The following is a 16,552-nucleotide window of genomic DNA, read 5'->3' as shown; positions in this document are numbered from 1 at the left end:
AAATTTTAAAGGGTAAATAGTCATATGCATCCCTGAATGCGTAGAACGCTAACAAATTTGTCTTTGAATGTGTCACCTAAGCTCTTTTATCAACCGTAACGAATAAAAGTTAACAAATTGATAAATTTATTGCATTTTTCTCATTTTCAAAGACTAAAATTTGAATTTTCATTTTTCGAAAATGAATTTATCAGTGCTCTACACATCATGAAAATGACTTATTTCCCTTTTAAAATTTGTTCTCTTTTCAAACTTACCCCTTTCATAGGCTGTCTCTCCTCACTTATCCCACGGGCCAACACATTCACACGCAACACAATCCTCTCATAAACCACCTATACTTGTTCTCTCGTTAGCATTCACCATCCCTCAATCTCAAAGGCTGCCATTAATTGGACCACAATTGTGTTTGCGACAATGTTGTTGCTGACAGACCTAGAGTGACCACGACAAATGCATCCGTAGGCGACAAGGAGGTAGTATGAAAATGACCTATTTCCCTTTTAAAATTTATTCTCTTTTCAAACTTACCCCTTTCATAGGTTGTCTCTCCTCACTTATCCCACGGGCCAACACATTCACACGCAACACAATCCTCTCATAAACCACCTATACTTGATCTCTCGTTAGCATTCACCATCCCTCAATCTCGAAGGCTGCCATTAACTGGACCACGATTGCGTTGGTGACACTGTTGTTGCTGACAGACCTGGAGCGACCACGACAGATGCATCCGTAGGCGACAAGGAGGTGGTGAGGGAGTAATTCAACAGCTCTGGTGTCCGGTGGTGGAAGAAGATTTATGGCAACACCAACTAGTGAATCGGAGGATCTTCGATTCGAGATCAAGGTTGGTGTAGTGTTGTTAGCAATTGAACTTTTCGAATCACAGTTTATCAACAATTTTGAGAGTGAATTATTAGTTAACTCATATAGACTTAAAACAAGCAGTCTTTAATGCCATTAAGCAATTTCATTTTCTACATTCATTTAATTATGATGTAGAAGAGAACAAGAGTGACAAGTATGTTGTTAAGTGTATAAATATGGTAATGGATGTGATTGGAAGGCAAGAGCACCCTTCAGCAAAAATATGTAGGAGGTGGAAGATAAAGAAAATAAAAGGTATTCACAGCTTTACTCATATCACAATATCATGTTAGATTAGACTTATTTGTAATTACTCATAATATTGTTCACTTAGTGAAAACAAATCCTGGTATCCAAATCAAAACCTTGATTGCAGACATACTACAACGCTTTGGTTATATTGTGCATACAAAAAGACATGGAAAACTAAACAGAAAGCACTTGAAATTGCATTTGGAAGTTGGGAAGAATCATACAGTTATCTGCCTATATGGATGATAAATGTTCAACACTTTCTACTAGGTACAATTGTTAGATACAAAACATCCAATTCAATGGAGGATGGTGAGGATGAGTTTTCTAAGGTGATTCTTAATTGTGTATTTTGGGTTTTTAAGCCATGCATTGAAGGCTTTCAATATTGCAAGTCGATTGTGCAAGTAGATGACACCTTTTTAACTGGAAAATAATGTGGTACTTTGTTGACTGTCCTTGGACAAAATGGTAGTCGAAACATTTTTTCCACTTGTTTTTGCAATTGTTAAGAGTGAGAGCAAAGAAGTTTGGATGTGGTTCATGCATCATTTGAGGAGATATGTTACGCCTCAACCAAATTTGTGTATTATATCAGACAGGAAAACCAGTTTGCTAGCAGCTTTGCAATTAGAACGAGTTGGGTGGACTTTTGTGTATTGCATTCATTGCATTGCATCAAAGTTTAACAAAGACTTTAAAATGTTGACTTAAAAAAACAAGTCATCAATATGGGTAAGCTTCTAAGCACTTCATGTGACAAATAATTTATTTATTACATGTTCGACATATTTATTACGCATTGTTTTTTCTTTTGTCATAGGATATGAGATGAGGAAACCACAATTTAAGGCAAAGTTGCTCGAAATGAGATCAGAGTTTCCACGAGCAGCAAATTGGTTGGACCAAATTCCTAAGAGTAAATGGACTCAAGCCTATGATGAAGGAAAAATGTATAGGCATACGACTACCAACCTTGCCGAATGTATGAATTTTGTTTTGAAAGGAGCCCGAATATTTCCTATAACTGCCTTAGTCAAGGAAACATTTAATAAAATAAATTACTATTTTGTTACTAATGGCATGAAAATTATGAATATGATAAAGGTAGTACATAGGTACACTAAAAAGGTATGTGTCATGATGCAAGAAAATTGACCCATTGCTACCTCGTATTATGTTCGCATGTATGTTTGGGAAACATAGGAGTATGAGGTTCAAGAAGTTGCAAATATGTGACTTAGGCAATGAGTAATAACATGCATTGTCAAATTGAATGAATGATGGTGTGATTGTGGAGAATTTCAGGCACTTTGAATTCCTTGCTTGCATGCAATTGCAGCATGTGCTTCTTGCAATTTAAATTGCGATGACTTTGTTGACCTTCTATACAAGTTGGAAAATATTTACAAAGTTTATCAGCATCAATTTCATTTGTGAGTGTATGAATACAGGGTTTTGATGATGTCAAAGTAGAATTAATACAAGGTTGTTTCAACAAACATTCAAAGGTTAAACATTGCTTCAAGATTAATTCAAGGTCAAGCAAACAAGATCAAGAAAAAGATAAGACCTCAAACAATCTCATTGGCTGATTGGTTTTTACCTTAACACAAATTGTTTCCAAGAGAGCAAAGGCTCTGGTAATCGATTACTAGGAGTTGTAATCGATTATCAAAAGACAAATTTTGCAACAAAGCTTTTCAGGAAGGTTTTGAAATTTGAATTTAAAAGCTTTAATCAATTACCATTGGTGTGTAATCGATTACCAGTAATAAAACTCCTGAAATTCAAATTGAAAAGTTATGACTCTTCATAATATAACTGTGTAATACCAGAAACTTGTAATCGATTACTAGTGAGAAAATTTTAGAAAAACAATTTGAAAAGACACATCTCTTCAAACCATTTTTGAAAAGGCACAATGAGTTTATATATATGTGTGTCTAACTTCAAAAAGGATGAGAGAGATATTCTAAGAGAACTTAATTGTCAAATGCTCTCTTAACAACACTTGGGCAAACACTTTGAAATCTATTGAGAATTCATCTAGGAACTTCAAATTGTATTATCATCTCTGAAGAGAGAAATTCCTCTAGGATCTTCAATTTGTATCATCCACTCTAAAGGAGAGAAATCTTTCTGTTCATCTCAAAAAGTCAGTTGTAATCAAGAGACTAATTGTCTCTTGGATTATGAGAATTGTAATCAAGAGACGAGTTGTCTTTTGGAGAATCTTGAACACAAGGATGAGGGATCTCAAGGTGTGTTCAAAGTCTGTAAGGGATTTACAGAGATAGTGGAAAATCTTAAGTGGGTTGCTTGAGGACTGGACGTAGGCATGGGAAGTGGCCGAACCAGTATAAACCGAGTTTGCAATTCTCTCTTCCCTTATTTGATTTATTTTATTGCAATCAATTTTGTCTTGCACGTTTAAAGAACATTAATTAAATTGATTATTGCTTCTTCTTCTACATTCTGAGCCTATAATTTAAAAAAAGGGTTAAAAGTTTGTTAGTGAAAATTTTAAAACTTAATTCACCCCCCTCTTAAGTTATTGAGGCCACTTGTCCAACAAGTGATATCAGAGCAGGATTCTTGTTTAAAGTTTAAAAACTTCACGAATAATTATGGCCCCATCTAACTTTCCATTTCCTAAGGGAAATTCTATTAATAGACCTCTTGTTTTCAATGGCGAGGGTTATCACTATTGGAAAACCCGAATGCAGATCTTTATAGAAGCCATAGATTTAAATATATGGGAAACCATTGAAATTGGTCCCTTCATTCCTACAATGGTAGTGTGAAATGCAATTATAGAAAAACCTAGAAAAGGATGAGATGATGATAAAAGAAGAAGGGTTCAATACAATTTAAAGGCAAAAAATCTAATCACTTCTGCATTAGGCATGGATGAATATTTTATAGTCTCAAATTGTAAAAATATAAAAGAAATGTAGGATACATTACAAGTAACCCATGAAGGCATAACTGATGTCAAGAGATCTAGAATAAATACTCTCACACATGAATATGAACTGTTTAGAATGAATCAAAATGAGACCATATAAGATATGCAAAAGAGATTTACACATATAGTTAATCATCTTGCATCATCGGGAAAAATATTTTCTAATGAAGATCTCATTAACAAAGTGCTTAGATGTTTAAGCAGACAATGACAACCAAAAGTAACAACAATTGCAGAATCAAGAGATCTTACTAACATGTCTCTTGCAACTCTTTTTGGAAAGCTTCAAGAACATGAAATGGAACTTATGAGACTCCATAAACATGAAGAGAATGACAAAAAGAATAAAGGAATTGCACTCAGAGCCATATCATCTTCTATTCAAGAAGAAAGTGACAAAGAAGACTTGAATGAAATAGAAGAAGATGATGATTTAAGCTTTTTTGTGAAGAGATTCAATAAAATTTTAAGAAACAAAGGAAATCAAATATCAATCCAAAGAAGAAAGGAGAAAATTTCTCCTTAGCCCCAAAATGCTATGAATGTGATCAACCTGAGCACTTGAGATTCAATTGTCCTGTCTTTAAAAGAAGAATGAAAAATCTAACAAGAGAAATTTCAAAGAAAAGAAAGAAAAGAAAACATACATCACTTGAGAAGATAATGACATGGATTCTTTAAGTGAGTCAGAAAATGAAATCATAAATCTGGGTCTCATGGCCAAAGACTATGAAAGTGGAGAAGAGGTAATGCCTTCTAACTATGACTTATCTATTTCTTTTGATGAACTCCAAGATTTGCATAAAGAATCTGTAAAACTTGCCAAATTAGTTTCATATTCTAAGAAAACTATTTCAAGTTTAGAAAATAAAATTTTAAAATTAAATATAGTTAGAAAATCTTAAATCTGAAGTTAAAATTTTAAAATCAGTAGATAAAAAATCAATTTTCTACAAAATGCTTAATATAAGAAAACAATAAAGCATCTCATTCATGTGAATGATAAATTCAAAGAAGAAATTGAAGATTTAAAAATTGCTCGTCAAACTTACTCTTGGTAAAAATAATTTAGATATTATATTTGGCAAACAAAGATGTGTTTTTGATAAAGCTGGATTAGGATATAATCTTGAAAATTAACAAAAGATGCATAAAAATTTCTTTGCCTCCACTAAAAAGGCTATTTCTCCCTTGTTAACATGTTTTTATGGTGGTAAGAATGATTATAGTGCATCAATATGTTATATTAGAAAGAATGGTAGTACCCTTGGAAAAATGGTATGGGTTCCAAAAGGATCCTTACTAAAAACTAACATATAAGGACCCAAGAAAATTTAGGTACCAAAATCAAAATATGATTATATGAATGATGGACTCCTTGAAGCGAAGTTGATATATTGGTAGTAGTTGCTCCAAATATAGGAAGTGGCCGAACCAGTATAAATCGAGTTTGCAATTCTCTCTTCCCTTATTTGATTTATTTTATTACAACCAATTTTGTCTTGCACGTTTAAAGAACATCGATTAAATTGATTGTTGCTTCTTCTTCTGCATTCTGAGCCTATCATTTAAAAGGGGGTTAAAAGTTTATTAGTGAAAATTTTAAAACTTAATTCACCCCCTCATAAGTTATTGAGGCCACTTGTCCAACATCATTTCCTTGGAAGCAAAGATAAATGGCCTCTATATTTGACTCCATATTTTATGTTTGATCTTTCAAATTGAACAAATGGTGGTGTGATTGTGGAGAATTTCAGGCACTTCGAATTTCTTGCTCGCAGGCAATTGTAGCATGTGCTTCTTGCAATTTAAATTGTGATGACTTTGTTGACCTTCTATACAAGTTGGAAAACATTTACAAAGTTTATTAGCATCAATTTCATTTCCTTGGAAGCGAAGATAAATGACCTCTATATTTGACTCCATATTTTATATTTGATTCTTTAAAGCAATGAGACACAACGGGAAACCCAACCACTAGTCGTACACATAATGAGATGAACGAACCAATTCCAAATAAGCCTAAAAAATACTCATTGGGTAGAACTGAAGGACATAATCATAGTAACTGTCCATACAAGCAAGTTGATGACTAATACTGTTTCTATTTTTTATTTTTAAGTTTCTGTTTAATTTGTATTGTTCATTTTATATTAATGTATTATGTTATTTTTATTTTAACAACTACTTTTATTAGTAAATTATTTTCTATTGTTAATATTAAAATAATTTATAAAATAAAATTAATTAATATTACTGTACGAAATTATTAATTTACTTAATGATAATTGTAAAAATTAATTATTTTATAAAAAAATTAATATTATTTGATAAATTCTAAGTTAATATTTATAACATAACATTATAATATTTTTGTTAAATAAATATGTAGTACGTTATAATATTTTTATTTAAATTTAAGTCTTTTACATTATTTTTTTAATTTACAAAAAAGTAATAATCCTTAACATTGGTAAAAAAATATAAAAAATATTAAATATAGAAAATATATTAAATAAAACAATATACAAATTAATTCATTAAATAATTAAAATAAAAACTATTTATGATTTTAAAAAATACAAAAAAATTGAAGTCATCAAATAATTTACTACTTCAATGAATAAAAATCCATTACGACTTTAAAGTCATGTGAAAAAAATACAAAAGAAAAAAAACTCTTATGACCTTGAAAAAAATGCAAAAGAAAAAAAACTCTTATAACCTTAAAATTGTGTGAAAAAAATATAAAAGAAAAAAATCTTACTTTAAAGTCATGTTTAAAATAAAAAATAAATAATTTAAGTCATAAATTTTTTATAACTTTAATTCAAAAGTCTACCTTAAAACTTATCCCTGAGTTAACATGTATATAAGTAATCATGGGAGTGAATGTTAATTTCTTTTATTAAATTTGGGGTATCTTCTGTTGTGGTGGGTGTTAGTAAAAGGAGTGAAGGAAAATGATTTCCAAAAAATTGGAGAAAAAATAATATAAATTATTGGATTTGTATATATATATTTTATTTATTATCTATATTAATGATAAAGATAATTTCTTTTATTTGATGTTGATATTTTATTAGACAATTTTACTTTTAAATTATAATAACTTTTAATTACTTCTATATGTTAATTTTATTTAACTTTTTTATTTTTTATTCAAAAAAATTAGGGAGACAGCCTTAGTATTTTGTTTTTTGAAGTCACGATTATAGATTATAGAATATTATTATTATTATTTGGTGGCTTAACCCCAAAGAAAACTAGGGTGCTCTCTTTCTAGAAATACCAACTAGGACAAAACACTATTTGACGACTTAACCCCAAACGAAGAAAAAAGACTGAGAGCAATTGCATCAACAACAAATTGAAAGGATGTCGATCTTCGAGTACAACGGAAGCGCCGTGGTGGCTATGGTCGGCAAGAACTGCTTCGCCATTGCCAGCGACCGAAGGCTCGGCGTTCAGCTCCAAACCATAGCCACGGATTTCCAACGCATTTCCAAGATTCACGACAAGCTCTTCATCGCTCTCTCTGGCCTCGCCACCGATGCTCAAACATTGTATGTAGCGCTACCCTTTACTCTTTTTCTTTTGTTTTTTTCTTTTTCTTTTTCTACCATTTTTTAAATTGTTTTTGTTCTCTCTTTGTTTACTTTTTTTTTTTTAAGGTATCAGCGTCTTGTTTTCCGGCACAAACTGTATCAGCTTCGTGAAGAGAGGGATATGAAACCAGAGACCTTTGCCAGCTTAGTCTCTGCTCTGCTTTATGAGAAAAGGTAATGCAGTTTAGATCTGAGGAAAAAAAATGTAATATTTGTTGAAAGTTTTAATTTTTTGGTGATTTTGAAAGTGGGTTTTGCTTATCGAAGTCGTATGAATTGAAATTGATTGTGGGGTTGTTGTTCTTAGTGAGTTTTAATGAATTGATTGACACCCTTGTGTATATATGGAGTAGATTTACTTGTAATATATGATTCTAGGTTGCCTTTCCAAATGGCACTTGGATTTGAGGTTTTGTATTTTTAATTAACGATGAGGTAATGGAATTTGTAGATGTTAGGTGTGACTGTGTTTGTATGTATCTGTCCTATGGTCATAGTAGTGAGTAGCTCCAAGAAGACTCTTTTTTAACTATATGTAATTGACTGGAATTTATTGACAATCACGCTAGGCTCATTAAATATGAAGTGAGATCAGCGTAATTTTGTGATCTTTAATAAATTTAGCCAGAGGGTGAGCCCTAGTGCAATAGCAAAGTTTCCCTTTGTGATCCTTGGTCACGGGGTTGGATATGCAAACAGTCTCTTTGCATTTGCTAGGAGAAGACTGTGTACAATGACCCTCTCCAATGTCTTTGCAAAGTGGGGAGCCTTCTGGAACTGGGGGGTACATTAGTTTTTAATAAATTTTATTCAATAATAAGGAGTTTGTTTAAAAGAATGTGTTAAAGAGTGTATTGTGCTAGCCTTTTTCTAATAAATATTCCTTTCTGAACTTAGCTGAGACCAGAATTTCTGTTGCAAAATACCTGTATGTATGTAAAAATGATTACTTGTCTCTAGGAACTTAAATATTCTCTTTCCTTTGTTGCTTACTCAGTTAAAACTTCGTACCCCATTGTCCAGAGGCTCTTTGCTATGCGAAGGTATGGGGGAGGGATGTTGTACGCAGCCTTACCCTTGCATATGCAAAGAGGCTGTTTCCGGATTCGAACCCATGACCAACAAGTCACCAAGGCACAACTTTACCGCTGCACCAGGGCTCGCCCTCAGATTTTGGTCTTAAATAAATAACTAAAAAAGAAGCAGGACTGTATAGTGGTGGAATCTAGTTTGTAACTTGTGTACTTGAGCTCGTTTAAAATACATGAGCATACTAAATACTAAGGTAGTGTCTGGCTTAGTTTTTTTACTTTTCTTCTTCTTAAAAGGAATAGTTGGGCCAAACACATTTGGAGAAAAACTCTTTAAGGGCCTTAATTTTCCTAAAAGAAAGTGGGTGGGGGGCAGCTTTTAATCTAAAATTTCCAATCAAACTTGGCCTAATACCTGCCAAAAAAGTATCTGAGTCCTGAGTTATGATAATATTAATCTAGAATAGATAACCTTTATTATTGCATATGATATGGAGGCCTTATAACTTATTAAATCATTTTGGCAGCTGAAATTGAATGCATAGAGTTTTGAAATGAAACTGGGTTATTAGTGTTATGTGAAAATTTAGTTTAGAGATGGTTTGACCAAGTGTCTTTTTTAACTCGGCATATGGGGAGAATGTTTTGGTTGCATTATGGTTTGGAACTCCCAGATGGGAAACTGTAAAGTGTAAACTGTTACCCACCATTCTAATGGTGGAGGGCTATCCTCTATGGTTATCTTTTGGACTTGTGTTGATACCCAGCATTCTGATGGTGGAGGGTCTTCCTGCATGGTAGTCTTTTGGGAATTTGTCGAAACTCACCATTCTACTGGTGGAGGGCTATCATGATCAGGAGACTTGTGATTTCGTTTTGAGACTTATGATCAAATGATTAAATTGTTTTGTCAATTCCTAGTTTAAACATTAAAACTATTACATTGAGTGTATGTTTTTTTTTAAAGGCATTTCATTGAGTGTATGTATGCTTATACATTTAGTTCATAAATACACACACACACACACACATGCCTGTCTGTCTGTCTGTATGCATATCCATGTGTGTGTGTGTGTGTGTGTGTGTGTGTGTGTGTGTATCTTAAGATTTGATTTGAAATGATGATGTACAATTCACATTAGCATAGCAATTCATAATTTGAATGTTGACCAATGTAGCTCATTGTAGGTTGATGTTGAATCATGTTGAATTTTGTATCTATTTTGGGCTCCCTTTTACTTGTTTGCAGACCTGGTTGTAACAAATCACAGTAAAGCATAAGATTTAAAATTTTCTTGTTATACTAATTTGTTAATAAACTCTAATTTGGAACAGTGAAAACAAAGTTTGCATTTTTTGCTTTTCAGGTTTGGTCCATACTTTTGTCAGCCTGTAATTGCTGGATTAGGGGATGAAGACAAACCATTCATCTGCACAATGGATTGTCTTGGGGCAAAGTAAGTTGAATTATTTTACAGTCCATATTTTCTTGTAGAGGGAGGTCGGTATGTTTAAAATCTTGCTAGTGTTAGCAATGTGTAGTATAAATGTATAAAGCTATTTTAGTGATATGTATGCACCATATACGGTTCTGAGCAGTGGTTTACATCTTTTTATGCATGGATAAAACTTAGATACAGTACTTTAGGTTCTGTTTGTACAGTTCTCCAATTAGAAATTGAGTTTTATCTTGATAATCTCTGCTTAATAAAAGTCTGCATTAAAGGATTTTATAGAATACTGAAGTGAATCTTCAATTCTTATTAGAGAACAGTAAAAAAGGACATAAGGTACTGTAGCTAAGTTTTCTCCTTTATACATTTGGCTGAAGATCTGATTGTGAGAAAACCATCATCTGATATTTGAACAATTTAACTGACCTTTATTAATTCCAGCTACTTGGAAATTAGACATGAGAACAGATTTTATAAATGTTTTGTTCTTCCAAGTTTCAATAGCCTAAAAATTGGTGGTTTTCTATCCTCCTATGATACAAAAGTAAAAAAATTAAATTGAGTAGTTAATAAAAGATAAAAGCAAGTTGTAGTTGACAAAAAAACTTGGTTTAAAAAAGAAGTGATGAAGATGTACCGAATTTGTAAAACTAGAGGCTAAAAGTTTGTATACTCATTAATGTGTAATATATGTTGCTGCATTTTTGTTTGAACAGAAATTTAGTGTTGACTCATGCTTTGTGAAAAGAACATTGCCTTCTGTATTAGGTTTCACTAGCAGCTGTTAAAGTAGCAGCTTTGCTCCATTTTTTTAATTTTCTTTGTTATCTGTTTTAGTAATTTTCTCAGCAGGATTCCTTATCCTCCATTAGTCTGTTTCTCATATGCCTACATCTTCTGTATCCTCTAATCTGAAAATGTTCTAGATTGTATGTTGCTTTGATGGTGCCTTTTATGCAAGATTATGCTTCCCTTATAGTAAATAACCTGTAAGTTGTATATTGTCATATGAGCTGGATGTATGTAATTCTTTATCTTACCTTTTTCTTGTTTGCAGGGAGCTTGCAAAAGATTTTGTTGTTTCTGGGACTGCATCTGAGTCTCTGTATGGTGCTTGTGAGGCGATGTTTAAGCCTGACATGGTTGGTCCCAAAGACTAACTTGTTTTGTCTTATATTTGGTTTTGTGAATCAACATAGTCGTGTGTGTATCATACTTTTAATATGGATAGTTTCTTGCAATTGACCCAGAATGCAATTCGTTTTTGGTACTATTATAGACATTAATATATTATATTGCACCGTACATGTAGAGTAAGTTTCATTGTGAAAGTATAGACAAATAATCTAATCATCATGGGTTAAAGCCTAATAAGTTTAACTAATCATTGTGCAAGTGAATTCAGGATGATTTTTGTTTGGGATGGGGGGGAGTTTTGTATGAATACAATAAAATGCTATTGCATATGCAGACATGTATGAAGTTAATTCTAATAGTTATTGACTTACAAAAGTGCAGCATTAGTGCAATGTCTAATAAATGGGGACTGAATTTGGATGGAAACAGATATCCTATGGTGTGTTAGCATCTGGGATTCAAAGAGAAAAGGCTGTTAAAGCTTTAATAGTGCCTTGATTTTGCAGTTTGGTTTCAGCATCGAAGTTGTCCACCTTCATACTTGTGATTTAACTTCGAAGATTTTTAATTATAGTTTCACAATGTTCATTAAAGATATGCATGCAGCTTATATTTTTTTTGGCTTGGTTTCTGATCTTGACACAGGAACCAGAGGAATTGTTTGAGACCATCTCCCAAGCACTGCTATCATCTGTAGATCGTGATTGTTTGAGTGGCTGGGGAGGACATGTCTATGTTGTGTAAGCTTTACAAATTCTGATTCTCTTAGTAGTTTGGTCTTTAGATTTTTATATGCTCTTGTCAATTTCTGAGCTAAGTATTCACATTTACTGTATATGCACTTGTCCATGTACAAGCCACTGGCCGGACCAAAAGTTCTGACTTTTGCTGAGCTGTCAATATGGGCTGCTTGGCCCAACGAGCCAAGCCTGAAAAATGGGCCAAACTGCCCTGGCACAAATTTCTAATGGGCTGCATTTTTTGTGGCCTAGCCTGGTCTGTCGGGCCTGTTTCATTTTATTTTGTCTAAATATATATAAATTTAAAAGGAAAAATAGAAAAAGAAAAAAATTAAAATAATACTTGGCTGAAATAGGTCAGGTTGTTTTGGGACTAAAATTCTTGAGCCAGGCTTGACTCATCGGGCTGGGCCATATTGGCCCAGTTCTCTTTAGACCACATTTTTTAGCACAGCTCGGTTCAACCTGATGGGCCGGGCCCATTTTTACAGCTTGCATCTATGAAATTAATTTTCACAAGAAGGCATGATGAAACAAATCCTGAGTAGGGGAGCCCCTCCTCTAGGCCTCTAAGCTATTAGGCCATTGTCAGCTACTCAGCGGTTGTGACTTATAATAGTGTTATTTTTTATGGATTGCTTATAATCACTTCGAAAGAGAAACTTGCAATACTCTATTTGTTCCCTAAAATGTTGTCTTACATCCTCCTTTTATTTTACTTTTATACTATTTTTCTTCCTTGAAAGTAGGACATTTAACTATGACTCTATGCCTATTCATATTATAGTATCTGTAAGGGCTTATTGGTATGTTGATTTGTCTTCTGCAGCACGCCAACCGAAGTGAAGGAAAGGATTTTGAAGGGAAGGATGGATTAACTTGTAAGCCACCTGAGTTTTCTGTTTAGTTTGGAGTTGAATGGCATGACATTTACAATCCTTTGTTAAAGGGTACCTTTGTTATTGTGGCTCTTTAGATAAATGTATCCTGAAAATTATTTATAGACGGTTCACTTGTTCTATATTTTAGATTATCAGTGAAAGGAGGAGATTCTTGAGTTGGGCATGTTGTGAGTGATCTATTGGAATGTTTTTCAGTGCAGACTGGCATGCAAAGCACGATAATGATACTAGAATTGCCTCAAATCTATTTCTCCTGTTTTTCCCCCCTTCCTTTCATGTGTCCTTGAATAGATTAGTTTCGAGAAATAAATGTTTTTTTTTCTCTCTCAAAAATCAACTCAAGGCTAATTAAAAAATAAATTATATTTTTTAACAAACTATTTTAAAAAATAGTCTAAAAAAGTTAGTAAAAAATTATTTTTGTATAATAAATCAATGGGTTCAAATGATAATACATATTGATTATGTAAAAAATAATCTGACTTTGATTTTCTAGAATACAATCTTGGGGAGGAATGGAAAGTTTTATAACTAAATTCTGAATTGAGAATTATTCTTATAGTTGGTTTAAAGGACCGAAACTTTTGGAATTAAAGGACTGAAACTTTTGGAATTATTTTAGAGTTTTACCAGAAAGTCAAAATATTCTTATTAAGGTGATTAAAAAATAATTTAAGCAAAACATCTGGTCTAACTCTAAAGGGCAAAAATTAACACGTATTGATCTGCAGGCGTAAAATTGGTTGTAATAGTAACATGCTTAATTAAATCATTTTTGGGATGTAAAATATGATCTTCAGAAACACTACGAGTCTCTCTTGTTCTTGACTTAGTACTTGGATTGCTCGCATGCATTTCTTAAAATTGGGCCAATAAATTTGAATAAGATATAGAGAAAATTAGTAGATGGAATGGAAGGCAGATCTGTATGAGTTGCTGCAAGATTTATTGTAAGCCGTGATTTAGTATGATTTAGAGGAATTTTAAGTATTTTATCTTGAATAAATTATTAATAACTTATTATTTGATTTAGGTTTAGATTTGGTTACCTTTGATTACAAATACTTTTTGGATGGCTTATATTCTACTTCTGATGTTAATTAAGCTTATTTCAGTTAAATAAAAGGCGGATCTCAACTTTGAGGTTGATTTTGCTATTAGAACCCTCCAAGGGCGAATTGACTCACTTGTATGTATCTCTTAATTTAAATGCATTTCTTGAAAACTTGTCTGAATGTCTTAAAATAATGAAATAAACTAACCGGTTGAATTGATTAAATCAGGAATTAGTTATGCTTTTTGCTCGAATATAAATTAATTTTGCTACGGTCAAACCTCAAATTTAACTAGTAGAACTAATCGAATTATACTAATAATGTTTTGTCGATTTTAAAAATTGGTTTAATTTGCATTTAAATGTGATTTTTAGTTTACATCAAGGATATCTTTCAATAGTCGAAGGTTAGTTCCCTCGAGACATTTTTTTTGTCTCCTGTCACTTGAATTTCTGCTTTGTTATTTGCTTGTTAGCCATATTTTAGATCTTTTATGGGCCACTTACAATTAAGCATAATTTACTGTGCAGTAAATTGCAATTCTGTTGTTCTTATCGGTTATTGGGTAAATGTGGTATTTGTTGGTAGATTCTATATAAAATGGTATGGGTTATTCTTTCTGCACCCAATAAATTTTTTCTACACCCAATATATTTTTAAAAAATTTAACTTTACCTTTTTTTACTTCTTCTTCTTCGTTCCTTCCTTTTCTATTTTCTTCGTATCTTTTAAATCCGCAAGACACTGTTCATTTGGAATTTTTGGCGCGTCTGTCGGTCTCTTCCTTCTCCTCCATGAAGCTAGTGTTGGTATTGTTCATGGTGTGTGTTTGGTGTTCGTCGCTCCTCCCTAGTTTCTCCTCCAATAGTTTCTTGTCGTCCTCCGCAAGTTTCCTCTCCTCCGCCATCGTGAGCAGCGCTACGTCGTCACCAATAAGTTTTTTTTTGTCACTGTTTACTCCATACGGATTGTCAATTCGTATGATTTATACGGATTGCTAATCTGCATGGTTCATACGGGTTGCTAGTCCGTATGGTTTATACGGATTGACAATCCATAAGAACTATATGAATTGACAATCCGTAAGGTTCATATGGATTGCATCCTTACGGATTGTCAATCTGTACGAATCATACGGATTGATAATCTGTATGCGTTCAATACACACAAAAAATGTGGACAACAAAACTCACGACGGCTCACGACGATGATAGCGGAACAAAGGTGGACACTAAGGACAAGCACACACAAATTGATGAAGATAAACTATGGATTGATAAAAACAACCACGGATTGAAGAGAAGATGAGAGAATTTGAGAGGAGAAATAAAAAACGCATGAATAAATGGTGCAGACACATGGATTCTCAATCTATATTTCACATTTAAGCGTCAATGAAGGAGGGACAAAATTGATTTTTTACTCAAAATGTTGGGTGTAGAAGAGATGGTGTTGGGTTAACGAAGAAAATCCCAAATGATATGTGCATGCATCTCTTATTGTTTTTAAAATTGTATGGCCAGACTGGAGTAGTTTTACACTTTATGTTTGTTAATCTACAAAGGTTTAGAAGGAGAAAATGGGCGAGTTTCATTAAATTTATAATAAATAATTTTAAAATAAGTATTTAAAAAAATATTTTTTAATAAGTAAATAGGATTTATTTATCAAAATAAGTAGAAAATTATTATTTTTTAAACAAAAATAATTTAAACAAATAGACTAAGAAAACAGAAAACTACTTATTTTATTAACATAAACGTTTTTTTAACAAATAAATTTAAACTGACCCATAAATTATTATATTCTTGTAATCCTTAATTTTTCAGTAGTTATTATTTCAAAATGATATTTTATTTTTCATATTTTTAAAGATAAAATAGAAAAAAAATTATTCATACAAAGTATCTTAATTTTAGTAAAAGAGGTACATACTCTTAAAAGACTGAAAATATTTTCAACAAAAAGAAAAAGATAAAGGTTGAAAAGGCAAAGTGAAAAGTTCTGCCCCACAAGTAGATATTATTATCATTAACGCCTCGCCATTATGGAGGTTTTTGCGGCCTATGAAGTTTTAAATATAATTTTAATTTATGTTAATATAGTGAATTTTAATTTTAGTTTTTTTAAACATTAATTTAATTTATTCCTAATATTTTTTTTATAAAAAAATTAGTCTCTGTCATCATACAACCACTCACGTTCTTCATTTGACAACTAATATACTAAAAATTGTGTTTAGATATACATTCTGTCAGAAGAAATTGATAAATAGAAACTCAAAATAGAACCAAACTACGGTAATAATTCGAAATGCAATTAAAGGTTCACAAGTTGAGGTAAACAAGCAGCAGCAATTGCTAGCTGATACCTTCAATTTTGGAATAAGGTATATTGCAACTTAAGGATAATTGTTTAGCTTTTGCTTTGCACGTAAGCTGCCTTATCCAAAAAGAGAAAAGTTGATGGGGGTATTTTATTAGTATATTACTAGGAATAGCAAAGAATATGGAATATTAACAATACATGAAA

General features: G+C 32.3%; 1 protein-coding gene across 1 annotated transcript; it reads left to right on the top strand.

The window, feature by feature from the left end:
• The first annotated feature begins 7,391 nt into the window (after positions 1 to 7,391).
• Positions 7,392 to 13,234, top strand: LOC100499664 (proteasome beta subunit C1). Its single transcript, NM_001251061.2, has 6 exons — positions 7,392 to 7,659; positions 7,768 to 7,875; positions 10,100 to 10,189; positions 11,244 to 11,328; positions 11,969 to 12,063; positions 12,893 to 13,234. The coding sequence occupies exons 1-6, from the start codon at positions 7,472 to 7,474 to the stop codon at positions 12,939 to 12,941; spliced, it is 615 nt and encodes a 204-aa protein (NP_001237990.1). The 5' UTR covers positions 7,392 to 7,471; the 3' UTR covers positions 12,942 to 13,234.
• The last annotated feature ends 3,318 nt before the right edge of the window (positions 13,235 to 16,552 follow it).

This window comes from Glycine max, chromosome 13 (genome assembly GCF_000004515.6).
Source record: "Glycine max cultivar Williams 82 chromosome 13, Glycine_max_v4.0, whole genome shotgun sequence".
NCBI lineage: Eukaryota > Viridiplantae > Streptophyta > Magnoliopsida > Fabales > Fabaceae > Glycine > Glycine max.
The sequence above is the reverse complement of the archived record's forward strand: the minus strand, read 5'-3'. Positions and strand labels throughout refer to the sequence as shown.